This window comes from Saprolegnia parasitica, assembly GCF_000151545.1.
Source record: "Saprolegnia parasitica CBS 223.65 unplaced genomic scaffold supercont2.23, whole genome shotgun sequence".
Taxonomy (NCBI): Eukaryota; Oomycota; class Saprolegniomycetes; order Saprolegniales; family Saprolegniaceae; genus Saprolegnia; species Saprolegnia parasitica.
Genome location: NW_012156417.1, coordinates 364,591 through 389,359, shown reverse-complemented (window position 1 = coordinate 389,359; position 24,769 = coordinate 364,591). Strand labels below are relative to the sequence as shown.

The following is a 24,769-nucleotide window of genomic DNA, read 5'->3' as shown; positions in this document are numbered from 1 at the left end:
CACGTGGACGCAAGACGAGCATCTCCGGTTTCTACATGCGATGGAGCTCTACCCGAACGGCCCGTGGAAGCGATCGCGACCTAATTGCTACCCGCACGATTCGCCAGACCCAGACCCACGCCCAGAAATACCGCGAGAAGCTTGAGCGCCGCCGCCGCGGCCTGCGCCACGACCCCGGCGTTCGAGACGGCACTGCCCGTCGCGCCGACCGACGACGACGAGGTCTATTACCACACGGACGACGTTGGCGTCGTACCGGGTTTGCCGACTGCCTCGATTTTTTGATTGCGATGCTGGACCCGCCGATGCAGCCGTCCTGCGCCTATTAGTTCTTTTCTAAGCACACTAAGTTATCATTTTTACTAGCCCTGCAGATTTGTGTGGTGGTGGTGCATTGCGCAACTTCAGGATCCTGCGAGACGGGCGCCCGGCTGGTGGCCACCCTTCTTCATGTCTGCGTTGGCATCTGCGGCGTCCATGCAGCGCTGGTACCGTTTCACATCCCCGTCGGCCATAGATGTAACTCGGGTGGCGTCCAACGCTTCTTTGGACACTCCATCCACTTGGCTGACATTGCCCGGCATCATGCAGCGCATTCGTCGAGTACGTGGTCTGGGTGTAGTAGCTGCGTGTACCAGTCGTCTGTCTGCGGATCCTGGATAGCGCGCCTGGATGCTCGTCTTGAAAGATGAAAATGGTGGTCCCTTGTGTCGCTGCTTGTGTGTCCGTCCGCTCATGCAGAAGGAACGTATGCGAAGCGACCCACGTTTCTATGGCTAGGAACATTGGTTGGCACGGTCGGTGCCACGACGCCGACGACGAACGCTGCTGCGTACCGTTCATACTAGAGGTTGGTCAGACTGTATCTGAGGCAGAGCTGTGTGCGACACATCGCGGCCAGCTGGGCCCTGCCCCACATCTCGCACCCATGCACGTATCGCAGTACTACACATGTGTAATCTGAGTTTCACTTTCCAATTCTCCAGTCACCAGTCACACCCAGGCGACGTCGTCTTGTTTGCATCATGGCTTCCATCTCGCTGACCCCGCCCGCTTCGCTGAAAACCGACAGCGCGGGCCTCACGCTCGCGCTGTCGCCGCAGCACAAGATCAGCAGCCTCGTCGACCCTGTGGTCACCGCGCCGTCGACCGCCGCTAGCACGCCGACGACGCTTGCCAGTGACGCGCCCAAGCCCGTCGAGGGCAAGGGCACGTGGACCAAGGAAGAGCACGAGCGGTTCCTCACCGCCATGGAGATGTACCCGAACGGCCCGTGGAAGAAGATCGCCGAGGTTGTCAAGTCGCGCACGATTCGCCAGACGCAGACGCACGCGCAGAAATACCGCGAGAAGCTCGAGCGCCGCCGCCGCGGCCTCCGCACCAAGCACGTCGTCCAGAACGACATGGCGCTGCGCCCGACGCCATACATCCCGCCGTACCAGGCCCAGGTCGACGCGTACTACCCGAGCTACCACAGCCCGTACCAGCACGTGAGCCACTACAGCAGCCAGCACCACCAAGTGCCGGCCCACCCGGTGCACCGCCCGCAGTATGAGCACAGCTACATGGCGCCGCCGTCGTCGACGCCGTCGGGGTCGTACCACGACCAGAGCCACTACTTGCCGCCGCCGCCGCCCGTTTCGTCGCTGCCACCGACCACGTCGTACCTCCAGTCGACGACGCACTACAACAGCCACTACGACTCGGCGCCGATGGGCCAGAGCCTGAATCTGCTCTGGGACCCGATCAAGGGCGAGCAAAGCCGCAGCATGCTCTGGGATCCGGTCAAGTCCGACACTGGCCGCGGCCAGCCCGTCTCGGCGCAGCGCAGCGCCTACTTTGCCGAGTAATCGCTGCCATATCCTCCTCCCCCTTGCCTGCTTAGAAGAAAACCAACCACAACGCTGATCGATATTTATTATGTCGGGCTTCCGGGCCATGTAACATACACAATCAAGTTGCAACTATTGTACTTGTGTGCCTACTTCGTCCATTAGCCTGTAGACCAGAAGCTCCGACCATCGTAGTGGCGTCGTAGGTGGTGTTGCCTCGCAGTCGGGTGCTTGTATCACCGCCACTGGATATAAATCGCTGCCGCGTGACGGGTACGGATGCGCCGATTGCAGCGCGGCCTCTCGCGTAAAGCCGCTGTGTTTCATTGACATGACTGGGTGTGTCGCATGCAGGATACCAATCCCGACAAGTGAAGGAATTTCCCCCGGAAGGACTGACCTCCTCTCGAAAGCGTCTCGTATTTCGTGTTTCAATGGTACCTTTTCGCGCTCTCGGTGGAAATCGAGACGGGATTGAGAAACGTGGGCGGCGGCGCGACACCATTCGCTGGATGCTTGGCGCTAGAAAATCCAGCGTGCGACAAGTCGGTGGCGATGGGCCCGGGACATGTCGGCGCGCGCTTCTCCCCACGAGCGTTTACTCACAGACGTGTGACTTGGCGACCAGCTGCGGCGGCCGAACGCGCGCCGTTGCCAGCTGCTGCGTCAGCTGTGGTCGTGTCTGCGGCGGTCGGCTGCCCCTTTTTATTTCGACGCCTCGTAGCACCCACGCGACGGCGCAGAAAGGGCCGAGGTGGCCGCGGAGCAAGCGCGGAGCAAGCGTGAAGAACGAGATGTCCCATGCATACACTACGCTACGCGAAACTCTTGGCGAAGCGATGAGTTTGTGGATGAGACGCCGCGCAGGGTTGCTTTGGGTTGCTTTACGTTGGGTCCATAACGAGAGGTCTTGCACTGTTTCTAGCCGCTCGTACCACGCCGACTCAGATGTCGTCGCGAGATCTGATCACTCTTGACACGATTTTCGCCAAAGATTGAAGCCCGGCGCACGTTCCGCCAAAACACATGTCTTGGACGTTTGGCGCGCCTGGACCGCCAGAATTGAATATTACGCAGCATGCTCCACCTCATGCTCGACGTCAACACGAGCTCTACGACGAGTGCCGCCGAGGGCAAGGGCACGTGGACCAAGGAAGAGCATGAGCGGTTCCTCACCGCCATGGAGATGTACCCGAACGGCCCGTGGAAAGCGATCGCGGACGCTGTCGCTACGCGCACGATCCGCCAGACGCAGACGCACGCGCAGAAGTACCGCGAGAAGCTCGCGCGCCGCCGCCGCGGGCTGCGCACCAAGCACATTCTGCAGCCCGAGGAGCTCCGGGACATCTCGACGACGCGCCCCATGATGCCGGCCAAGGCGATCGCGTCTCCGATCGACAACGACGACGAGGCCGGTGGCTGGAGCGACGAAGGTGACGACGGCACGTTACCGCCACTGCCCGACTGCCTCGACTTTCTCATCGGACTCCTCGAGCGCGACCTGTAGATGCAATTTACTATTTATTCGAAACATGATCGACATCACGACAATAAATTATTTGTTGTCGTATCTTGGTGGACACTTGGGCCGTTTCAGAAGCGAACAACTTGGCTGGTGGAGTGCAGGATAGCCCAACTGCAGGCAAGAGTCAGATAGCCCAACTGCAGGCAAGAGCGCCAGCAATCGCGTTGGTTGAAGTCCATTACACAGGTAATAGATGTGTCTCTGCAGACATGCCGTGGTCGTCCGTCGCGGCAGATCGATCGATCGCCTTGTCCTTCTTCTTCTGGGCACATTCTTCGCGACACGAAGACCATTGGGCGTGAGATCGGTGTCACGTCATGCTCGCGCGATAGCCGCGTCGCGCCGTAATCGCTGCCACTCGTTACCTACGACCTGCCGTGTCTGTGGACAGTATGGAGGCCACGGTGGACACTCGATCCATCTCCCATCTGTGTTGCCACATGTGTTGGCTTACTGAAGTTGATTTTATCAGACCAGACGAGCACTCACGTCCGTTGTGAATGCGAGTCTTCCTTCCGCCCTCGTCGTTCGGGTGTCGACCAAGCACGCAGTCCAAATCTGGTTTGTCCGAATCTGCGGTTCGGCTACCAAACACGGACAGTCCACTAGTACCATTTAATACCTACGAGGAGGAGGAGTCGACTATGTAAAAGTCTCTAGTCCATGCTACTATTAGCTGCGAAAGGTACGTCAACCATTCTGTGATGTGCCAAACGCCTTGGCTCGTCTTCTTCGCTGCTCCTCGTCTCTTCGTCGCCGTTCCTTGGCCAGCTGTTTGAACCTCGCACCACGTGGCGCTGTTCACGTTAACTCCCACGGGGCCAATAAACAAACCTCCGCCACCACGCCGCAGTTGCGAATTTACTCGCGAGATGACGCTTGAGATGACGACCTCCGACGTGTACGAGCCGTCCGAAGGCAAGGGCACGTGGACAGCCGAGGAGCACGACCGCTTTCTCACAGCCATGCAGCTCTACCCGAACGGTCCGTGGAAGAGCATCGCGCAGGTCATCAAGACGCGGTCCGTGCGCCAAACGCAGACGCATGCCCAGAAATACCGCGAAAAGCTCGCGCGCCACCAGCGCGGGTTGCGGGTACAGCACGCGTTCCGGCCCGAGGCCGAGCCGGTCCTGCACTGCCCCGAGACGCCGCCGCCGCTGCCCGACCTTCCCGACTGCCTCGACTTTTTCCTTGACGTCCTCGATGTCTCGTGGTCGACGGCCGAGGTCCTCGAGCTCTAGACCGTGTCATCGTCCTATTTAATTGTTCGTAAATCTAGACCTAATAGCCCATCGTATATCGCAACGACTAACATCGTGCCGTACATTACCGGGTAGGTCGAGTTACGGGAAAGGACGGTTGCATGCACCGGGCAGAGGTCAGCTTGCCGCATCAGATTGATCAAAAAATCCATCAACAACCATCCTCGGAAGAACACGATGGAGTGACCGGCAGCGTGGGACGTAAGATTCCAACTCCAATTCGCAGTACCGGTACTGCAAGCTCTCCCAATGGCACGGGTCAGCGAACCAGAGGCCGCTCAACGCAGGGCAAAAGCGACGCGCAAACCGCACAATGCAGCTAATAGCGCTTGGACGACGACTAGTCGGATAGCTTGGCTTGGGTGCCTCGATGACAGAGGCCGAGTCACGCGCCGGGAGCGAGCACACCCGAACGCTGGACGCTCGTGCTGCCACGCACCTGACTGCAACGAACTGGAGGTGCGCGAACTTAGCCGTCAAATAATCGATTATAATGTATGAATGCGCTTTGAAACGCGCGCGCAGGGACCACGCAGGTGCAGCTGGCGCTTCGATTCGTGCAAAGGAGCTGACAAGGAGCGATCGATGGACCGAGCCAACGTCTCGGTGAGCTACGCCGGCGCCGCCAGCCTCGCGCTCTTCGGGCAGAACGACGACTGCCACAAGGTAGGCCATGTGCTTCTGCGGCGGCTCACGGCGACGCTGCTAGTGCGCGCTCGTGCGCCTCCTCCCGGATGGCTGCGACGACATCAACTGCTCCACGCTCTCGTCGGACGCGAGCCTGTACCTTATCAACACGGTGTACCCGTGGAGCCTCGAGCTGCGCACCGACGACAACGACACGGCGGTGCGCACGCCCGAAACGATCGACCTCATTGCTCGTTAGATCTGGTCGGAGCGCCGGACGTTTGCCGACACGGGCGTCTACGCCATGCGCGTCGAGGATGCGACTGGTGATGCTGTGGCCGTCACGTTCAGCACGACGATCGAGCCGTCGCCGTCGCGTATCTTTCTCGTGATCGGCCTCGTCCTCGTTGCGTGGTTGCTCTCGTGCTTTGGGCTCTTCTTCTACAAGCAGCGCCACGCACAGTCCGCACCGTACGACATCAAAATGTCGCGTGGCCTAACGGAGGGCGTAGGCCGACCCCGGAGAATCTCGACTATGGCGGCGACGACGCCCACGAGCAGCCGTTGCTCGCGCAGCCACCGCCGGCCAAGCCGCGCGTCGTGAGCCTCGACGTCTTTCGAGGGCTCACGATCGTGTGCATGATCTTTACCAACCTCGGCGGCGGGCGCTACTGGTTCTGGACGCACGCCACGTGGAACGGCCTCACGCCGGCCGACGTCGTCTTCCCCTGGTTACATTTCATGTCCATATCGAGATCTGAGAGGCATGTCGTAGGTTTGTGTGGATCATGGGCGTGACCATGACCATTGGCGTGCGGTCGCATGTGAGAAGGGGCGCGTCGCATTGGACGCTCGTGCGGAGCAGCCTCGTCCGCGCGATCAAGCTCTTCTGTCTCGGGCTCTTCGTCAACAACATGCACGACCTCGACACGTGCCGGATTCCTGGCGTGCTGCAGACGTTCGCCTTTGCCTACTTGGTCGTGACGCTGATCGTAGTCGCGGGCTTGCTTGGCAACACGCAGACGCAAACGCATTTGATCCAAGCCAGCCTGATTCTCTGCGTCACGGCCATCTACCTCGGGCTCATCTTTTTCCTGCCCGTGCCCGGCTGCCCGACGGGGTACTTTGGTACGTATTCCCGTCGAAGGCTATATGGATGGACGATGGATTCCGTAGGACCGGGTGGCAACGGGGATTTTGGCGAGTACCGCGACTGCCTCGGCGGTGCGCATCGCGTCGTGGACCGATACATTTTCGGGGACCAGCACATGCTGTCGGGGGGCACCCCCATGGGGGGTGTACGGCCCAGAAGGTCCGTGGGACCCCGAAGGGTTTCTCATTGGCTCTCAGCGTCGCTCTTGACGTACCTGGGCTACGCAGTCGGTGGTGCCTTTTCTGAGCGCAACGTGCTGGGTAGTCTGGATGCTGGCAACGAGGCGTCTCACCCTCGTATAGAAGCGCAAGACGGTGATTTTGTGTGGCGCCGGAGGAGTCTCGTGCCTCCTCGGGCTTCTTCTCTGCGGCTTTGCGATCAACGACGGGTTCATCCCGATCAACAAGAACTTGTGGAGTCTCTCGTTCGTGCTCGTGACGTCGGGGCTCGCGTGCCTCGGGCTCTGCTTCATGTACCTCCTCGTCGACAAGTTTAACGTGTGGTCGGGCGCACCGCTCTTGTACGCTGGCATGAACGCGATCGTGCTCTACGTCGGGGTACAAAAGCACTCAATATCTTCTGGCGATTCCTCAGTGCTGTCTAGCACGAGACGCTTGGGGGCTTCTTTCCTTTTTCGTATGCGCACGCTGATACGCACACGGCGTGGACCATCTCCAACCTCATTGGCACCGCGTCGTGGGTCGTGATTGCGTATGCCATGTACCGCAAAGGCATCTTTATCACGGTCTAAACCAGAAATACTACAGGAGCCCTAGCCCTACCCTAGCTCTACTTGGCACATACAGACTGAACAGAGCACGACGGTTAAATAGGTCTATGGGCGCGCTAAAACTCGTTTTCCTTGTCGGGCATACGGTGAAACGACGACGGCGGCGTCGGCGCCTTGGTGTGCTTGGGCAGCTGGTACGAGCTGTCCATGAGGCTGTTGATAGTCATTTGCGTATCCCGGGCGTCACCAAACGACGTCTTGTCTTCCAGCACGTAGTTGTCAATCGAGTCGTCGGACGCATCCGGAAGGTTGCGCAGTGTGTAGATAGAGAAAGCCTCGGTCGAATCGAGCACTTGCAGCTGCCGCCGGCCCGTCAACGTCTCAAGCACCGGGATGCTCTCGCCCTTGCCGCCGTGGGGCACGACGAACGACGTGTTGGTGGGGTGGTTGCGACGATGCAGCGGCGGCTGGCGCTTGGTTCGCCGCCGATGGTGGCGCATGGTGACGGCATAGATGACGCCAATGACGATCACAACCGCGAGGGCGCCAAAGAGGATAAAGTTGGTTGCTGTAAACGGCTTGGTGCTCGACGCAGCGGCCGATGTTTCGTTGGACCCTACGTGGTAGAGTGCCACTTTGAACTTGGTCCATGGAATGATTGTAGTACGTGGAGGCAACGTCGTCGAGATCGCACTTGTCGCGTTCGGGCGCAGCGTCGTTGCGTTCGATGGCTTCGTCGTCATGTTCGGTGGCGCCGTCGTCGCTCCGTCGAGGTGCGCCGTGGCGTTGTTCTGGCGTCGAAACAGCCCGCCGTCGCTGTGCGCTAAGCATTTGCATTTCTTATACGAGCTGTACATGCCGCCTGGACGTCGTACTGCAGTCGACGTGGGCGTCGGGCAGCGGGCACTGGTCTTGGCCGATCTTGGCGTAGCAGGCGAACGCGCCGCTCGGCGTCAGGTGCAAGCAAGGCTACTTAGCCACGTCAGTCGTCGTGGGAAAAACATGGTTGATCCACGTACTGGGCACGGCGCGACGGTGCAGGGCCCGAGACCGTTGGCGAGGCACGTGCTGACGAGCAAGCAGAGGTCCGTGGTTGCCACGGCGTCTAGAGACAGTGAGCACTTGACGCACAGATACATAGGCAATACTACGCTGCAAGAAGAGGAAGAGCATGCACCATGCTCGTCGGCGCTGCATGCTCCGCCCTTTGGCGCGGGTGCGAGAGTGCTACATCGCACAGCTGGTGGCGCGAAAAGAACCGCCACATGGCCGTGTCATGGTTGTCCAAACTGCCTCTTTCCTATCCGTAGTCACCGTACGACTGGAACCACCGCGCCTCTGCAACGTGTCTGCAGCGGTGGCTCGAGCTGGATGTCCTTCGGCGCTATCGTACTGCTACCGGAGCGAAGGGCAGGAGGGCCATCGCGGGCTCTCGACAGAGGTGCGAACTGTACCGCGTAGCTCAGGAAACGTGTACCACGACCGCTCGCCACTAGTGGTACCGGTACCCGGCGCTGTAAAATCATCACGGTGCCACCGGTATGGCGTGAGGACGCACGGGGTGCTGCCACGAGCCGCCCATGAAAAACGCGTTTTTCGGTAGAACGCGTTACCCTTGGGCCCGCAACGCTTGTCCGCGATACTAGTACTAGACAAGGTCCTCGTGCAATGTGCTGCGGCGGCGGTGCCATTGCAGGCAGGAAAGGTCATGCATGGTCTTGGGGCGCAGAGTGGGACTCCATCCGTTGTCAGCGGCACGTTTAACGCGTTTTACTTGGGTGTGGGCGGCTAAACTGGCGGGCGGGTGCGGTTTCGCGTCCGGCCACGTCATCCAGAGTTTAGCAGGATGCAACCGGGGTCGGTCGTCTTCGCGCTTAGCGCGCTCGTGGGCCTCATTGGCATCTTCCTCGCGCGGTCTGGGTACACGGGCAAGGAGCACTGTAAGCGATGGCCCATCTCGCGGTCTCCTCACGTGCTCTGTAGCCGTCGGCATCGACCTCGGCACGACGTACTCGGTCGTCGCCGTGAACCAGAAGGACAACGTGAGCGTGATCCCGGACGCCAGCGGCTACACGCTTCTGCCGTCGATCGTTGCGTTCAAGGATGGCGGTGGTACGTCGTCTCTCGTCCACACGCAGTGGCGTCAACGTCGGCTAGAGGTGCTCGTGGGCCGCTCGGCGCGGCAGTACCGCAGCCAAGACCCGCGCCACACGATCTTCAACGCCAAACGCTTCATCGGCCGCGCGTACGACCTCGACTCTGGCTCTGCGCTCAGTGCTTGTAGGTTTGACGCGACCGTCGAGACCGAAGAAGCGCCGCACTACGAGTTCGGTCTCGGCCGCGACGAGGCCCACCGCGTGTGCTTTCCGCTCTCGGTGACGGGCCACGCGACGCGCTGCGTGTCACCGGTCGACGTTGGCGCGCACATTGTGTCGCAGCTCAAGACCTCGGCGATGCGCTACCTCGGCCACGACCAGGTGCCCCGCCCCGTACTGCGTCACCATCTTCACTTCTGCGTAGATTTACTCGGCCGTCATTGCCGTGCCTGCCAGCTTTGGTATCGCCTCTCTCTCTCCTTTCTTTGCTGAGAGAGCTCATATGAGCTCATATGTCGTCGCAGACACGGACCAGCGGCTCGCGACCGTCGCTGCCTTCAAGGCCGCGGGGCTCAAAGTTGCCAACGTGCTCGTGGAGCCCACCGCTGCGGCGCTCGCGTACGGCTTGGACCGCAAGCCCAACGTGCACTACGTACTGGTGTTTGACTTTGGCGGCGGCACACTCGACGTCTCGCTGCTCTACCTCCAGAACGGCTCGTTCGAGGTCATCGACACGGCCGGCGACAACCACCTTGGCGGTAATACTGGCATCGCCGCATCTCGTCCTCACCAGCATCGTTGCACCAAGGCGAGGACCTCGACGACGTGCTTGCGACGCACCTCGTGGCGCGTTTTGAAGAGCTCTTGGCGACGCCGGCGCTCCCGCCGCTCTCGACCCTCGCACGGTACCACACGCATATGCTTGTTTGCCAAGTATCAAGATATCAATCGTAGCACCTCGGACGAAAGCGCCTTTCCCTGCACCGTCTCGGGCATGCGCGGAGTGGCCGAGAAGCTCAAGCGGGACCTTAGCGCGCTGCCGTCGGCCGCCGCGTCGTGCGTTATCGAGGCGTCGACGGCGCAGCACGCGGCCGGCAGCCTCGCGACGGTCGAGATGACCCGGCAGGAGTGGGAGGCGCTTGTGGCTCCGATGCTATCGCGGACGCTCACGCCCATCCACGACATGCTCGACGGCAACGGGATGGCACCAACCGACATTGACGAAGTCGTGCTCGTCGGTGGCTCGTCGCGCATTCCGTGGATCCAGCACGCGCTCGCGGCCCTTTTCGGCCGCGAACCCAACGCCCACATTGACCCGGACGTCGCGGTGGCCGTTGGCGCGGCCCGCCTCGCCCATTAGACTCAAAAACGATAGACAGCTGCCTCTTCCTTCATCATAGTATCTTATGGGCCAAAGGCCGGGCCATCCCAGAGAACGTCCAAGTCCCCCGAGGCCTTGGCGCGGACAAAGATCGTGCATAGCATGGCAGGCACGATGTACATGAGCGCGGGCTGGCCGGCCACATACTGCTGGAGCACGATCGACATGACGTTGGCGGCGAGGAGCCCGGCGGCGTAGGCGACGCAGAGCACGACGTAGTACGAGTGGCGCAAGCGCAACGGGCGGCCGCTGCAGTAGTCGACGCGCAGTCCGAACGACACGAGAAGCGCGGGTAGCACAATGTCGCCGAGGCCGAGGAGCGAGCTGCCGCCATAGACCGAGTGCACGAGCGGCAGACTCAGCACGAGCGGCACCGTCACGTGGCCGCACGAGACGGATTCGGGGTGGCGCGCACAGAAATCTAGATTCGGATCGTATCTATCCAAGCGTGTCCAATCGAGAAGCCTACCGTTGATCTCGGACGAGACTTGGCCCGCGCGGGACGCCACGTCGACCATGACGTTCGAGCCAAACACAAACGGCGAGAGGTACACAAAGAAGACGTCGTAGAAGAAGGCGGCCGCGAGCAAGTACGTGGCAATCTGCAAGCTACCGATGGTACGAGGTGAGGATGCAGACGAGACAATAGAAGTCGCTACCTTGGGAGCTGGATCGAGTCGACAAAGACGATGCAGAGGCAGATACCGAGTGCGTCCTGCAGCACCCAAATGTGCGGGTGGCTCTTCTCGAGGAACCAGAGAAGAACGAGCGCGATGCTTGGCAACGCTGCGAGCAGTAGCGTCGGAAGCGAGTCGCGGCAGCAGCGCAGCGCAAGCGGGTAAGTCACAAGGTATGTGACGCAAAAGCAGGACGCGACCGCGAAGATGAGCTGGATGAGCACGAGGAGGTGGACGTAGTACATGATGAGGAGCATGGACGAGCCCATGAGGAGGAAGAGAAGTGCGTGCTTGGCGGTGAGCTGCAATGGCTGGTCGCTCTCGTCGTCGTAGGACCCGACGTCGACGAGCGCGTCCGGGTACGTCGACGCCGGCGATAGAAGCGACGTGACCTCCATCGCCGTCGCGACCACGTGCTGGCTGTAGAAGCGCTCGCGCGCCGCCGAGTGGTACGCCGCAAACACGACGACCGAGACGCCGAGCGCCCAGATGAGCAGCATGCTCCAGTTCCACGGACTCTCGGCGGTCGGGATCGAGGCCGTCACGAACGTGTCGCCTGCGTGAGCCTCCAAGTAGCCCTGCACGAGCGCGCCATCAAGCACCGTAAGGTACACGCTCGGAATCGTAATGTCGCTCGTCGACGCCTTGCCGTCGCCCGTCATGGCGATCAAGACGTTCTCGACGCAGCACCGGGCGTCGTGGAGCGGCGAGTAGACGCAGGTCGACGAGACGCACGTCGCGCTGTCTTCACAGTAGTCGCCGCTGCCGAGCGCGCAGTCAATCTGGCTAGGGTGCGTGAGCGCAGCGGCCGGCGTGTCGCGGACCAGCACCATCGCCGCGCCGGCCTCCTGCGCGTGCCGGACCTTGACGTCAAAGGCGCAGACGCCGCGGTCGAGGAGCACGGCCGCGCCCGTGACGTTGTTGGTGAGCGGCGAGCAGCCAAGCAGCGGCGCGCCGAGCGTGAGCGCGTGGTACGACGTGGCCGTCACGGCGGCCGGCAGCACCGGCCCAAAGAGCGACGGTGCTACGTACACGCTTCGCGCGTCCTTGGCTACGGACGTCGTGATCTCGAGCACCGAGAGCGAGAGGTTCCTCTCGCCGAGGCCAAGGCGATCAAGGCCGGCGGTCGTCGACGCAGCGGTGACGGCCACGAGGCCGCAGACGCTGGGCCAGCGCATGATCGAGTTGGTATATCACCTCATAACACGCCGCCCGCCGAGGATTTCGGGTTGGCCGGAATCCGTAACATTTGCGAAAATGTTATAACACAACATCACTTATAAAATAGTGTATGTCGAAGTGGCATACTTTGAAATAGTGTGTGTTGAAGTGGTAAACACACAAAATCGATTTGTTATGTGGGACGACGTGCGCGGCCATCCTGTGACAACTTCACAGCTGAAAAGATCATCCGAGAGCTCGATTATTAAACCCTTCACTAGATCCTGTCTCTCAGATGACCATTGAGCCCTTCCTTGGGCTCCCTTGACGCTGGAGTGAGTGGACGTACCGTACGCAATCTCACAAAAACTCGTTGGTCAGCGAGGATCGATCCGAGGGCGTCCTGCCAGAAGAGCAGTACTAGTACTGTATTAGTCCAGGGGTGCAGCGGTACCGGTATAGAAAAGGTCGGTTGGGCTGGAGCGAATAATACGACGCCGTTTTGATTCGTACAGACGCAGCATGACGTCGTCGTCGTTTGTGGTGTCGAGTACGTCTCTGATTAGTCCAGTCGTCTCAATTACTACGCCCTTCGCATACCGAAATGACTTCGACTGAAGGATACGCGCTCCCGAGGACAATCATCTCACTTTACCTTTTTCATTTGACAACCAAGATGGCCAGCAACAACGTCTACCACGGCCAAGCCGCCTTTGAACCGACGCTCGACGTCAAGCCGCACACGTACGACGCCAAGCCGTTCGACGAAGAGTACGACGTCGAGATCCAGGTGACGCACTGCGGCGTCTGCGGCTCGGACCTCCACACTCTCACGGGCGGGTGGGGTGAAATCACCTACCCGATGGTCGTCGGGCACGAGATCATCGGGCACGTCGTTCGCACGGGGTCCAAGGTCGACGCCAACAAGTACGCGATCGGGACGCGCGTCGGTGTCGGCGCGCAGTGCGGCAGCTGCCTCGACTGCCAGCAGTGCGACCGCCAGCGCGAGCAGCTCTGCGCCAACGTCATTGGCACCTACAACGGCAAGACCGCGGACGGCTACACGACGCAGGGCGGGTACGCCGACTACTACCGGTGCCACTTCAACTTTGTCGTGCCGATCCCCGACGCGCTGCCGTCCGAAATCGCGGCGCCCATGATGTGCGCGGGTGTCACCACCTACTCGCCGCTCAAGACGCACGGCGCAGGTCCGGGCAAGAAGGTCGGTGTCCTCGGCATCGGCGGCCTCGGCCACCTTGGGATCCAGTGGGCGGTGGCCCTCGGCGCGGAGGTCACGGCCGTCTCCTCCTCGAACCGCAAGGAGCAGGAATGCAAAGACGTGCTTGGTGCGCACCATTTCCTCAACTACAACGACGCGGCGGCCGCGAGCGCTGCCAAGCACCAGTTTGACATCCTCCTCTGCACCTCGTACGGCGACGACACCAACTGGGGCGCGCTCTTCGACCTCGTCGCGACCGAAGGCAAGTTCATCCTCGTCGGTCTCCCCGAGAAGCCGATTGCGTTCCATGCGTTCTCGGTCGTGCCGCGACAGATCACGTTTGTCGGATCCCTCATCGGGTCGCCGGCGCAGATTGAAGAGATGCTGGCGTTCGCCGTCGAGAAGAACGTGCGCTCGATCGTGCAGGTGATGCCGATGGCCGAGGCCGCGACCGCCCTCCACAAGGTCCACAACGGCCAGGCGCGCTTCCGCATCGTGCTTGAAAACTAAGTTTATGCTAAATTCATGAGTTGCTTTGTAAATTGGCTACCTTTGATCGCTCGAGAGGTAGTGGTGGCCTTGGGTTCCGCATGACGTCGACCTTGCGCGCGGGACCTTTTGACCTCTTCGTAGAACACCAACAGTGTACGGTGGCCCAAGCGAACGCTCACGTTTCAACGCGTGTTAAGACGCCTCTGTATCGCACAAAATGAACTCGTGGTTGACACACTGCATGCATGTCAAGCCTGTAGGTGCGCAATTGCACTCAATCGTTTTCGAACGCATCCGGATTCGGATAAAGATGCTGTGAGATCTTAGTCGTAGCACTCGCGTGTCCAGCACAAAACGAGTGCCCATACCGGTAGGTACAATGGTATCGACCTTCCGGTATCATGGGCCACAGGACGACGGCTCATCACCAGTCAGACACTTGCTGAAGGCGAAATTGGAATTGAATACCAAGCTCGAAAGACTACGTCTGCGACGCGGGCGTCTGGGACGAGAGCTTGGCACGAGGACGAGAGCTTGGCACGAGCATCGATGACCGAGGGTAATATCCCAGAGCGACCTGGGCTCGTGTCGTGACGTCACCCACCTCCTCGTGCCATCGAAATGCCGCGCATCCGACTCGGCTTCTCTTTTCTCACACCTGCGTTCGAACCGTGAGCGTTCAAGTTGAAGCTCAACACCACCCACCTCTACAAACGAACATGGATTGCGCTTCGTCTTCTCATTCTTGCCTTTTGACCACGATGTACAGCGCAGATCCGGAACGCACTCCGCCGGCGCCACCAAGCCTCGACCCCGCGACGGTGCTGACGATGACGTCGCTGTATACGCAGTTCCAGCACCACTTGACCATGCAGCGCCACTTAATATTGCAGCACCACTTGACGATGCTGCTTCTCGCAGCGCAATCGGCTGCGTTTACAAGCTGCTGGGTGGTACAGCAGAACGCGACGTTGACGCTTGTACACCGGTCCATGCCCTCGAAAAGCAAGAGAAAGCGACGCACCAATCGCACAAAGCGAGCGGGTACGTGGCACGTCGAGAGCTCAGTGGACATCTGAGCTCTTACGGCAATTGGTACGGGGACTGCCTTCGCGGAACCATCGCGATCCATGACAAGGGAGACTCGCGGCCAATCATGCTTCACGCCCCCTTCCTAGTCTCTATATTTGCCTTGCGAATCTCACTGTAATGTACCCAGCACTTTTGGTTGGTCCAACAAACCTGCCCTAGCAACGGTGTTCGATCGGTTAACGCTCCACTGTTTCTGCGTTGAGCAATTGGAGCTGGCTCGCGAACAATGATGAGGCGCAGACGGTGACATATCTTTGGCGCCCGACGACGGCCTCAGCGCCGTTTTGAATAGTACTATAGTTGCATGCAGCTCATGTACTTCCTTCGAACGGCGCTGTCGCCAGTTCAAGTCCACGTCATGCAAGACCAATGGAAAAGCGACGTACTTTCCGGCGAATCGTACACGAAGTACAGACGTTGCAAAACGCTCAGACAAACCGCGCTCATGCGACCGTGGGAGCCACGGCTCTTGCTCGTCGTGCTCTACCTGTACCTCCTTGGCAGCAGCCTCTATTTTGCGTTCTTCGGGCTCATGGTCTGGCGCCTCACCCCCATCCAAGCCCGCATGGTCCTCTTCATCCAGCCCCAAGCCAGCGCGAGCGCCTTCTTTTCCCTCGCTGCTGCCTTTCTCATTCCGCTCCGGCCGCGATGCAAACACGATGTCTCCAAGTCCTTCGGCACTGCCCGCCCATGGCCGCCAGAGCGGAAAGCGTCGGTGCTTCACACACTCGCCCTGCTCGGCCAGACGTACCTCGCCTACACGACAGCTGCCGTGACGCCGCATTCAACGGTCGCCGGAGCTTATGCGGCGGTCGTCGTTCTCAGCTGCCTTCTCACGCCGTACTACCTTGTGCATGACCGTCTTGGGCTCGTGGATGCTCTCGACAGCGCCACGACGCTGCTCATTGCCGTCATCTTCCCGACTCTCTTTGTGCTTGTCCCGACCGCCACAGTCATCTACGGCCCTCAGCGCGACACGGGTTCGACAGGGAATCAGTACGCGTGGTACGCGGAGTTTGTCGCCTCGTGGCGCCTCCTCGCAGTCACATCTGTGCCCAAGCTTGTGGCCATGATCGCGCCAAGTGCATTGCAGCTGGGGGCGATCGAGGCGACGATAGCAACGCTGCGCCGGCCACCGCCGTCGTCCATCGTCCGACCACCGAGTGAGAGCAGCCTCATAGGCACGCGTTCCCACGTTCGCGGGGTCTACCTTCTCATCGGCTTCAACATTGGCTGGGGTCTCTGCGTGCTAAGTCTATCGCTCTATGCAATCGGCCACAGTAGCACCTGCCCCGCGCACTGCAGCGTTGAAGCGCGACCGTGGTTTAGCTCCACTTGCGCCTGCGTCTACGCGCGGCTCGACTGCCGGACGATGGTACCGTCTCTGGGAGCGGACGAGGAGCGCCACTTGACGGTGGACCGCTTGGGCCCGAGCCTCATCGTGCTGCACACACTGCACTGCTCGCTGCCGCGCGGCTTGCAAGCAGAGACGTTGGCGTCGTTCGAGGACCTCTTCGCCTACGCCATCGAGTACTCCAACATGACGTCGTGGGAGATACCAGTGAGTGCATACCCCTCGTCGCTCGCGCTGGCCTACATACGCTATAGCCAGCTCACGACGCTTCCAGCCGCACTGGCGTCGCCGCCACCGCATCTCGTGGGCATCTTCCTCGACTCGGCGCCGATCGTCAACGTGCCCATAGCTGTGTGGGCCAACTGGACGCAGCTCTCCAGCTTGTGGCTCTGCAACATCAGTCTCCAGGTTTTGCCGGAGTCGATCGCAGCGCTGCAGAGTCTCCAGTTTCTGGTGCTGAGCAGCAACAATGTCTCGCGTCTCCCGCATGCTCTTCGCACCATGCCGCTGCTGCAAAAGCTCTACGTGGACGCCAATCCAATCACCGAGTTCCCAGAGACGCTGCTCACGGCCAACCCGACGCTGGACCTCGCGCTCGACCAAACACAAATCGCAACGATCCCTGACACGCCGGCGGTCCGAGCGGCTCTGCCCAAAGGCCGTGTGCACCTTCGCTCGACACCCTTTTGTATGCATGAGCAAGGGAACCACCTTGCAGCGATGCTCTTGCCGGGTATGTGCGAGGCGGTGTGCGCGCCTTTCTGCGCCGACGTGCGTCGAGGCAACCGGTTTTGCGACGCGCCGTGCAACGTAGCTGCTTGTGCCTTTGACAATGGCGACTGCGCCTATTAGCAGCCAGTCTCTCTGTATCTGTGTGCGCCGCAGATCCACCAAACATGCAGTGCCCGGGAAATGCCAGGCGAGAAGCAAGTTCCAACCGCTCCTCGTAGTACACGGACGGGTCGTCTTCCAAGCAATGGAAGAATCAAGAATCATCTGACGAGCGATGTACTACATACCGAGAGAGCGTCGTCGTGCACGGTTCAACTCGCCATGCAGAGAAGTGCTTGAGAGGCGACGCCACTTGAAACCCTCTGAAAATGAATATGCATCTACGAGATTGTATGCGCAAAGACCTCTCACAACGAATATGTGTGTGCCTGAGCGACACCGCGGTCCGTATCAATGACGCGTCGGGCGCTGCAGCGACGAGCAGCGGCGCAACGTTGCAGCTCCGAGCCCAGAGAATCCGAGCTGGGTCATAATGGAGCTGGGTGAGGCATCCAGCGACCGACGAACTGTCAATGACGCACCGCCTCTCCTCCGCCTGTCTGGGGTTCCATCGACCGGCACCGTATTACTCCGTCGCCGACCGCACGTCGAAGTTTGCGCTGGCATGCAGAAGCACTCGACTTTGAAGAACGTCGAGAGATAGAAAGCAAATGCATTGGATGTTTGTGGCTTAAATAAGGCCGACGATGGTGTCTGCAATCGACGCCATCGGCGCGGAACTCGCCGTCACGACGAGAGGATGAATCGTACTAAATATACAGGAGGCAGAAGGTCTACTCGTAGTGGGCAGGGTTGACGCTGACGGCGCCGAGGAAGCTCTTGAGCAGCTTGGAGACCTTGCAGCCCTCGGTTTCGCAGCGCTGGATGATGCGCGGCGGGCACTTGGCCATCGTCTCTTGCATGCGCATGAGAAAGTCGTTGAGGAAGTAGACGCGGTCCTGAACGACCGACTTGGAGTTTTTCGAGAGAAAGTTGGCGTTCGGAAACTCGGTCTCAAAGAGCGACTTGAGGAACGACTCGAGGAGGCAGCGGCCGCCGCTGCAGCACGTGCCCTCCTTGAGGTGGCGCAGCACAAATTTCTGGAGCTGCACGAACGCCGAGTAGCGGCGGTAGATGACGATCGACTCGTCATCGATCGAGACCTGGACCTTGATCGCGTACTCGGTGTGGCTGCCCTCGCGACGGGCGTCGATGACGGAGCTGCGGAGCGTGGCGAGCGACATGGCTGGGCTTCTTGGCAAATTGAAAAGTGACGACTCGGCGCGCGTTGAAGCGGCCCGTTCTGGCGCCAGCCTGTTACACATATTGTCTGGCGCCGTCTCCGTCTGCGAACTTCGGGTTCCAAAATCCACACCCTCGCTTGAACGACCGCCTGCGCGCGACATGTGCGAACCGCGCCGAAAATTCCCTCGCCAGAAGGACGGCGCTGCGACTTCGTCGCGTTATGTAGGCGTGAGGCCGACGCCGTCTCGCCCGCTGCACTCCTGCGATATACACCGCTCTCGACGCCACCGCAGTGGGGTGGGACGCGAAGTTCGAAGTTATCCAGTGCCATTGACGGCCCGACGAGGTGGAATGTAGGTGCCATAACGCCAACACACCGCCTCTTTTTGTCGTCATAACACTCCCATCGGTGTTGTAACACGTGGGTGGATTGGGGCAGCCAAGAGGCCAGCGCGCAGCGAGTAGCCCGCCGCGCTACACCGAAGTGAAGTCGTCGGTTCATCGTCATACGATGAACGCTGAGAACCCGCCACCTCACGACCGTCGCTTGACGTCTTGGCGTCGAGTCTTTCAAGTGCGCAAGTGTTATAAAACTGTAACGGGCCGACCTCAATTTTAATGTGTATTAGTAGTAGTACGTACGCTCGAGTGCTGTCATTGCTGGCGTGCGATCGCTCCTTCCAATCCTCTTTGAGAAAGGAGCCGCGTAATGCAAGCTCGCAACAAGAACGTCCCAGCGCGACGCTGTTGCGGCGGTAGCACTCTCAATAGCCGACGCTCTTCTCTGCGGCCAGACGCCAGAAGCAGCGGCGACATTGCGCGCCGAAATCTCGGCCGTTCCACATTTGCCGACCAGCCGGCGAAACTGACGCCAGCAGCATGTGGTATGTCACATGCGAGGTCTCGTTAGAAAGGCGTAGGTCGCGCCACGTCCTGCCATCCAGCGATCGAAACAGCTTCATCGTGGCTGTGTTGTGTGGACCTCGGCGTGTATATCAAGTGCGACAGGGGCTCTTCTTGACACCACGCAGCAGCAGACACAGGGCTCACACGGCAGCCGGCCTGAGACGTCGCGTTCATGTATACATGATGCTTTCTCATGGGATTGGATCCATCCGTCGGCGGTCGATCTGAGAACGTGGAAGCGATAAGTCGCCAGTACTTGCGCCATTCTTGAAGGCGATCGAGCGATGGCGACCGTCGTTGGCTGACAAGTCGAGCAGTGATCGGAGTTTGTTGGCCTCTTTGGATGCGACTGCAGTATCCTTCACGATCCGCTTCATGCTCAGATCTTATCCCATGCATTCCTCGCATCTGCCTCTTGGAAGGTGCATTCTCGGAAAATAATTGATGAAAATCGAAAATTCATCGGCGCACCAAGGGGCCGCGACACGACCCGTCGCCGTGTCCTCTGCGCCACAGCTCTGCGCCGCCGCCGAGTTCTCTGCGCGTATATTTTCCAGCGAAAAAGCGATCCATCTGTTGGATTTCTCTTCCCCAATGCGATCCAATGCGATCCAATGCGATCCAATGCGATCCAATGCGATCCCGCACTTGATATATCGATATATATATATGTGGATGTATGTACTTGGGGCTACGACGAAGCGGCGTAGTGCGCGTGCGAGTGGCCAATGACCGCGTAAAACGTCGTCGCAAACTCGTCTTCGCCCACGATCCCGTCTTCGTTCGTGTCGAGGTACTGCATGAGCTCAAACGCCTGCTGCTCCGAGAGCACGACGTCGTCGTCGTCCTCCTTGTCGTCGGCGGTCGCCACACTCGCTTCGTCGCGGTAGAGACTCGCCATCGAGTTGCGCATCGCCCGGCTCGGCGGTGACGTCAAGGACGAGAGCGACGACGACATGGGCACCGAGAGCGATGACGACGACATGGGGAGCGACGCGGGCTTGGCCTCGAGGTACCCGAGCACACGCAGCGTGTCCTTGAGGTCGTCAAACGTGATGCGCTGCTTGAGCGACCGGTCAAAGTACTCGAACGCGCGCTTCATGAGCGACCGCTCCGGCAGCGCCGGGTCTGCGTCCTGGAGGATCGCACCAAAGATGCGCCCGAGCATCTCGTGGCACCACGGCACGTCCGTCTCGCTCGACACTTCATAGTACCGGAGAAACCTAGTTTGGCGTCAGCACCGAGACAAACAAGCGGAAGTACTCGTAGCAGTCGATCTTGCCATGGTCGTCGAGCACGACCAGCTGCGGCGCGTAGAGCAGAAAGTGCACGGGCACGCCGAGGACGTCGGTGAGCGCTTGCTTCCACTGGAGACGCGTGAGGAACATGCGCCAGAAGGGCTGGCCGCGAAAGTACTGGCGGAGCGCGTCGCACTTTTGGCCAATGAGTTCTTGGAGGCTCCAGAGCGTCTTGTCCTCAAACGCCTTGGTTTGCGCGCGCCAGTTGCGGTGGCACGTGTACTTTTGAAGCGGCTGCGCGTAAAACTGAACCACGTACGGCTTGAGCTCGTTCGTGACGACCACGAACGCGCCCTTGTTGGTCTGGAACCCGCAGTACGCCGACGCCGAGAAGACCGAGAGGATGAGCCCGTCGTGGCACACGACGTAGCCGTCCTCGTGCGACTCGTGGGACCGAATGATCATCTGGAGGTTGTTGGTCTTGCAAAACGCCTGCGTCACGTCCGGCCCAAACTCGTAGCCGCAGCCGCGCTTCGAGACGGTGATGCCCGTGTGCGGCTGCGGGTCGTTCCAGAGCATTTGACAGAAAATGTCGTCGGCCAAAAGCCCGCTCGCGCCGGTGGGCGGCTCGCGCTCAATGTCAATGGCCTGGATGTCGGCCAGCGTCACGCCCGGGTTGTGGGGCACGCCGCCATGCACGATAAAGATCGCATCTTGCACGAGCGTGCACAGCGGAAGGCGGTTGAACACTTGCTCAAAGAGCAAGAAGAGCGCGCCAGAGTCGCGGTACTTGCGCATGACTTCTTCTTCAAAGCCGAACACGTGGTTGAGCATCGACGCCTCGTGGTTGCCGCGGTTCAAAAACACGTAGGACGGGTACAGTAGCTTGTACGCGAGCAGCGTCAAGATGACTTCGACACCGTGGAGGCCGCGGTCGACGAAGTCACCGTTGAAGACGTACCACACGTGCTTGCTCGGCACGCCTTTGCGGTCAAAGATCGTCATGAGGTCCTCAAACTGGCCGTGGAGGTCGCCAACGATGACGACCTGGACGCCGTTCGGGATCGTGAGCCGGCTCATGCACACGAGTGGCTGCTCGAGAATCTACACATCGAGTCCATCAGACGATATATCCTCCTGGTGTCTGCAGCGTACGAGGTTGAGGAGGCGCGTGACGTAGGCTTGATGCAGCGGGAGGCCGTTGCGGAAGGCGTCGACGAGCTTGAGCACTTGGTTTTCCGTGAGCGGGAACGTGAGGTGCGCGCCGCGGTACGACGCCGGCACGACATTGTCTACCCATATACGTATCAAGTTGATACATGTCTGCACCAAAGAGGCGTGTACCCGGGAGGTTTTGGTTCTGGAGCTCGGCGGTTTGGTCCCACGAGTTACTCCACGCGGGCGTGAGCGACTGGAGTTCGTTGACACTGATCGACGTCTTGAGGATCTTGACCGTCTGCACCGCGCGCTGCTCCTCGAGCGTCTCGAGGAGGCTCCACGTGTGGAAGTGCAGCTGCGTGCGGAAGAGGCGGTACGCCAAGTACGACTTGAGGCGCGACTTGATGCGGTTCGCGGCGAGGATCATCTCCGAGTAGCGCTCGACGTACCGAATGTGCACGCGCTGGATCGTCTCGCGCGCCGGCATCGACACGTGGACCATGGCTGCGTCCGACGAGCCTTGCACGATCGTGCCGACGCGGATGCCATAGACAAGCACCTTCGTGCCCGGCAAGAACGGCTCGGGCAGCGGGTCGCAGTCGCAGCAGATGCGGACGGGGTCCGTGTAGCCGAGCAGCGGCAGACGCGGGATCAAGTGCGAGCACTGGTAGCACACGCACGTTCCGCACTTGCTACGTACAGGTGCGATGACGACATCGTCGTCATGGGCGTCGTACCGGCAGTGGTGCGGGCGGAAGAAGGCAGAGAACGTGCCGTGGCAAATCTGGCAGTGCTTCGAGTTGGGCACCCATACCGGGCGCATCGCGATGCGGAAGGCCTTGACCCACATGTCGTAGTGCGAGTGGCTCGAGGCCTGGAGCTTCCACGACGTGAGCGTCCCGTTGGTCGCAAAGCCGGTCACGAGGATCTCGCGCGTCCGGCGCACGCAGCGCATCTCCGAGTTGAGCGACGACGTGGTCTGGTTGAGCGAAGTGAGGTCGAGGCCCGAGCCCGAGATCTCAAACTCGGTCGCGCACAGCGACGGATGCAGCAGCATGACGCCTCGCAAATTGCGGGTCGTGAGCTGGTTCGTGAGCGTGAGCTTGTTCTTGGGGATGTGGACGACGACGTCGCCCATGTCGTTGATTGTCTGCTTGACCGGGATCTCGTAGTACTTGAGGAACCCGTTCGAGTCGAGCACAAAGTAGCGAAAGTGGGCGTAGTCGCCCTTCTTGATGAGCGGGCCCTCGGCGAGGTAGACGACCAGTGGGCTCGTGGCGCAGAGGTCGACGCCGAGGCAGCAGCGGCAGACGCCGTTGACGAAGGCCAGCATCGAGTCGGCGGTCTCTGGCGACGTCTCTTGTCGGCGACTGGGGCTCGAGTACCGAAGCATCCGTGGCGTCGTCGTCTCTGTCTCACAGCGTTGAAGTCGGGCCAGAAGGGGCTTAGCACCTCTGCAAATGCATCGCGTCAGCCGGAAACCTCTATTTCTTTATATATGCAGTTGCGACCAGCTACACGCACGCAACTGCCACCCGCGCACGCCACAAAGGAGCCAGCGCAGTTGGCACCGAGGCTGCATCCGTGCTAGCTAAGCGCCATCCGGGCATGGCGATGCCCCATGTCTCGGGGTGGAGACGTGCCAAGTTGAAGTGGCGCCGTGGAGCCAGCAAGCAGTTGGGTACAATTAGCCTCAACCAAGTCCGGAATGTCGACAGCGTGGGACCGGCGCTGGGTCGTCCGCCCTCAAGCGTCGATAGACGCTGCAAATCGTTGCGAGTTCGTCGAGACGGCAGTTGGGTGCTTCAAGCTGGACGGTCTTGGCAGTCGTTGCGACGGCGGAACGTCAGCTCGAATTTGTGTGGTCGCGGTCGTCTTCTGCTGCCGCCATCGAGTACAGTGTACCTACTTCCCGCTTCCATTTCGTTCGTATGTGGCCAGGATCTTCCGAGCTTGGAGATGCTAGGTACACTTTTGAGTCCTTGCTATTCTGACGGCTCATCAGTATTATAACCTCAACCAATTGGTGCTTGCTTCCTGCAGTCGCTAGAGCAAGACGTGGCTGCGAGTGCAGTAGTAGCTGGTGGAGCCGATCCCGCCTAGCTATCCCGCTCTGTACCTGTACTAGAGTCTGAGTTTTAACTTTAGTCTAGTTCCTTAGGCTCAGACCGGGCTGTCGCCCGGCTCCCTTTGGCGGGTTCACTGGCCGTGGCCTTGATTGGTCTCTTACAAGATCGCGTGAGCGAACCCGCATCGAAAATAGCTGCCTTGCCTCGTGCTTCGAAGCGTTCATTTCTACTTTGCCTCTCGCTTCCCTACCGAATTCTACCATGTCCCGACCGAGCGCCACGCAGTCGCAGAACCTCAACAACTTCATCGGCGACCGCTCCAGCACGCGCCTCGCCAAGCCGCCGGGCGGCGGGTCGACAGTCGGATCGCTCATCTTCGGCGGCGCCGACGCGGCCAACAGCACTGCGTCGGGGTCATTTATGGACGACCGGAAGGGCCGTCGCGGGTCGTCGAACCGCCCCGAGCAGCTCGGGAGCCAAGTGTTTGGCAACAACGAGGCGCTGGTGCGTCACGGCAGCAACAACAGCGGCGGCGGCGGTGACAAGGAGGCGCAAAAGTACCAGCTCCAGCAGCAGCAGTACATGCAGCAGCAGATGGAGCGCCGCGGCAGCAACCAGAACCAGAGCGCGAGCGACATCTTCCTCCAGAACGCGCCAGGCAACATTGCGGGCGAGCGCCGAACACGCCGCATGTACAACGGTGGCCAGTCCTCGGGCTTCCAGCTCTCATAGGTCGCCACCGACATGAGCCATAACGCACCTTGAATATGATAGTATATTA

The 24,769-nt window shown here is 60.2% G+C and overlaps 12 protein-coding genes across 12 annotated transcripts; 8 read left to right on the top strand and 4 right to left on the bottom strand.

The window, feature by feature from the left end:
- Positions 1–982: 982 nt before the first annotated feature.
- SPRG_06725 (hypothetical protein) lies at positions 983–1,904 on the top strand. The gene has a single exon (XM_012345534.1). The coding sequence runs from the start codon at positions 1,026–1,028 to the stop codon at positions 1,848–1,850; it is 825 nt and encodes a 274-aa protein (XP_012200924.1). The 5' UTR covers positions 983–1,025; the 3' UTR covers positions 1,851–1,904.
- A 1,006-nt stretch (positions 1,905–2,910) lies between these two features.
- On the top strand, positions 2,911–3,339 carry SPRG_06724 (hypothetical protein; the record flags this gene model as incomplete). Its single annotated transcript, XM_012345533.1, has 1 exon — positions 2,911–3,339. The coding sequence occupies one exon, from the start codon at positions 2,911–2,913 to the stop codon at positions 3,337–3,339; it is 429 nt and encodes a 142-aa protein (XP_012200923.1).
- Positions 3,340–4,229: 890 nt separating this feature from the next.
- On the top strand, positions 4,230–4,661 carry SPRG_06723 (hypothetical protein; the record flags this gene model as incomplete). Its single annotated transcript, XM_012345532.1, has 1 exon — positions 4,230–4,661. The coding sequence occupies one exon, from the start codon at positions 4,230–4,232 to the stop codon at positions 4,596–4,598; it is 369 nt and encodes a 122-aa protein (XP_012200922.1). The 3' UTR covers positions 4,599–4,661.
- Positions 4,662–5,172: 511 nt separating this feature from the next.
- On the top strand, positions 5,173–7,180 carry SPRG_06722 (hypothetical protein). The gene is made up of 8 exons (XM_012345531.1): positions 5,173–5,285; positions 5,329–5,466; positions 5,506–5,717; positions 5,759–5,977; positions 6,022–6,374; positions 6,423–6,659; positions 6,702–6,956; positions 7,004–7,180. Exons 1-7 carry the CDS (start codon positions 5,205–5,207, stop codon positions 6,893–6,895), a joined length of 1,434 nt encoding a protein of 477 aa, XP_012200921.1. The 5' UTR covers positions 5,173–5,204; the 3' UTR covers positions 6,896–6,956; positions 7,004–7,180.
- Positions 7,181–7,196: 16 nt separating this feature from the next.
- On the bottom strand, positions 7,197–8,326 carry SPRG_06721 (hypothetical protein; the record flags this gene model as incomplete). The annotated part of the gene is made up of 5 exons (XM_012345530.1): positions 7,197–7,745; positions 7,797–7,952; positions 8,005–8,098; positions 8,149–8,234; positions 8,281–8,326. The coding sequence occupies 5 exons, from the start codon at positions 8,324–8,326 to the stop codon at positions 7,246–7,248; spliced, it is 882 nt and encodes a 293-aa protein (XP_012200920.1). The 3' UTR covers positions 7,197–7,245.
- Positions 8,327–8,975: 649 nt separating this feature from the next.
- Positions 8,976–10,585, top strand: SPRG_06720 (hypothetical protein; the record flags this gene model as incomplete). Its single annotated transcript, XM_012345529.1, has 8 exons — positions 8,976–9,069; positions 9,113–9,241; positions 9,287–9,374; positions 9,414–9,606; positions 9,650–9,686; positions 9,750–9,983; positions 10,034–10,130; positions 10,180–10,585. 8 exons carry the CDS (start codon positions 8,976–8,978, stop codon positions 10,583–10,585), a joined length of 1,278 nt encoding a protein of 425 aa, XP_012200919.1.
- A 44-nt stretch (positions 10,586–10,629) lies between these two features.
- SPRG_06719 (hypothetical protein) lies at positions 10,630–12,523 on the bottom strand (the record flags this gene model as incomplete). The annotated part of the gene is made up of 3 exons (XM_012345528.1): positions 11,266–12,523; positions 11,076–11,215; positions 10,630–11,027 (listed from the first exon to the last, which is right to left on the bottom strand). Exons 1-3 carry the CDS (start codon positions 12,459–12,461, stop codon positions 10,630–10,632), a joined length of 1,734 nt encoding a protein of 577 aa, XP_012200918.1. The 5' UTR covers positions 12,462–12,523.
- Positions 12,524–13,067: 544 nt separating this feature from the next.
- Positions 13,068–14,173, top strand: SPRG_06718 (hypothetical protein; the record flags this gene model as incomplete). The annotated part of the gene is made up of 1 exon (XM_012345527.1): positions 13,068–14,173. The coding sequence occupies exon 1, from the start codon at positions 13,121–13,123 to the stop codon at positions 14,171–14,173; it is 1,053 nt and encodes a 350-aa protein (XP_012200917.1). The 5' UTR covers positions 13,068–13,120.
- A 1,476-nt stretch (positions 14,174–15,649) lies between these two features.
- On the top strand, positions 15,650–17,453 carry SPRG_06717 (hypothetical protein; the record flags this gene model as incomplete). The annotated part of the gene is made up of 2 exons (XM_012345526.1): positions 15,650–16,329; positions 16,429–17,453. The coding sequence occupies exons 1-2, from the start codon at positions 15,693–15,695 to the stop codon at positions 17,451–17,453; spliced, it is 1,662 nt and encodes a 553-aa protein (XP_012200916.1). The 5' UTR covers positions 15,650–15,692.
- Positions 17,454–18,166: 713 nt separating this feature from the next.
- Positions 18,167–18,616, bottom strand: SPRG_06716 (hypothetical protein; the record flags this gene model as incomplete). Its single annotated transcript, XM_012345525.1, has 1 exon — positions 18,167–18,616. The coding sequence occupies one exon, from the start codon at positions 18,614–18,616 to the stop codon at positions 18,167–18,169; it is 450 nt and encodes a 149-aa protein (XP_012200915.1).
- Positions 18,617–20,165: 1,549 nt separating this feature from the next.
- Positions 20,166–23,328, bottom strand: SPRG_06715 (hypothetical protein). The gene is made up of 5 exons (XM_012345524.1): positions 22,657–23,328; positions 22,106–22,611; positions 21,917–22,053; positions 20,787–21,865; positions 20,166–20,746 (listed from the first exon to the last, which is right to left on the bottom strand). Exons 1-5 carry the CDS (start codon positions 23,310–23,312, stop codon positions 20,215–20,217), a joined length of 2,910 nt encoding a protein of 969 aa, XP_012200914.1. The 5' UTR covers positions 23,313–23,328; the 3' UTR covers positions 20,166–20,214.
- Positions 23,329–24,249: 921 nt separating this feature from the next.
- SPRG_20169 (hypothetical protein) lies at positions 24,250–24,720 on the top strand (the record flags this gene model as incomplete). Its single annotated transcript, XM_012345573.1, has 1 exon — positions 24,250–24,720. One exon carries the CDS (start codon positions 24,250–24,252, stop codon positions 24,718–24,720), a length of 471 nt encoding a protein of 156 aa, XP_012200963.1.
- Between the last annotated feature and the right edge of the window lie 49 nt (positions 24,721–24,769).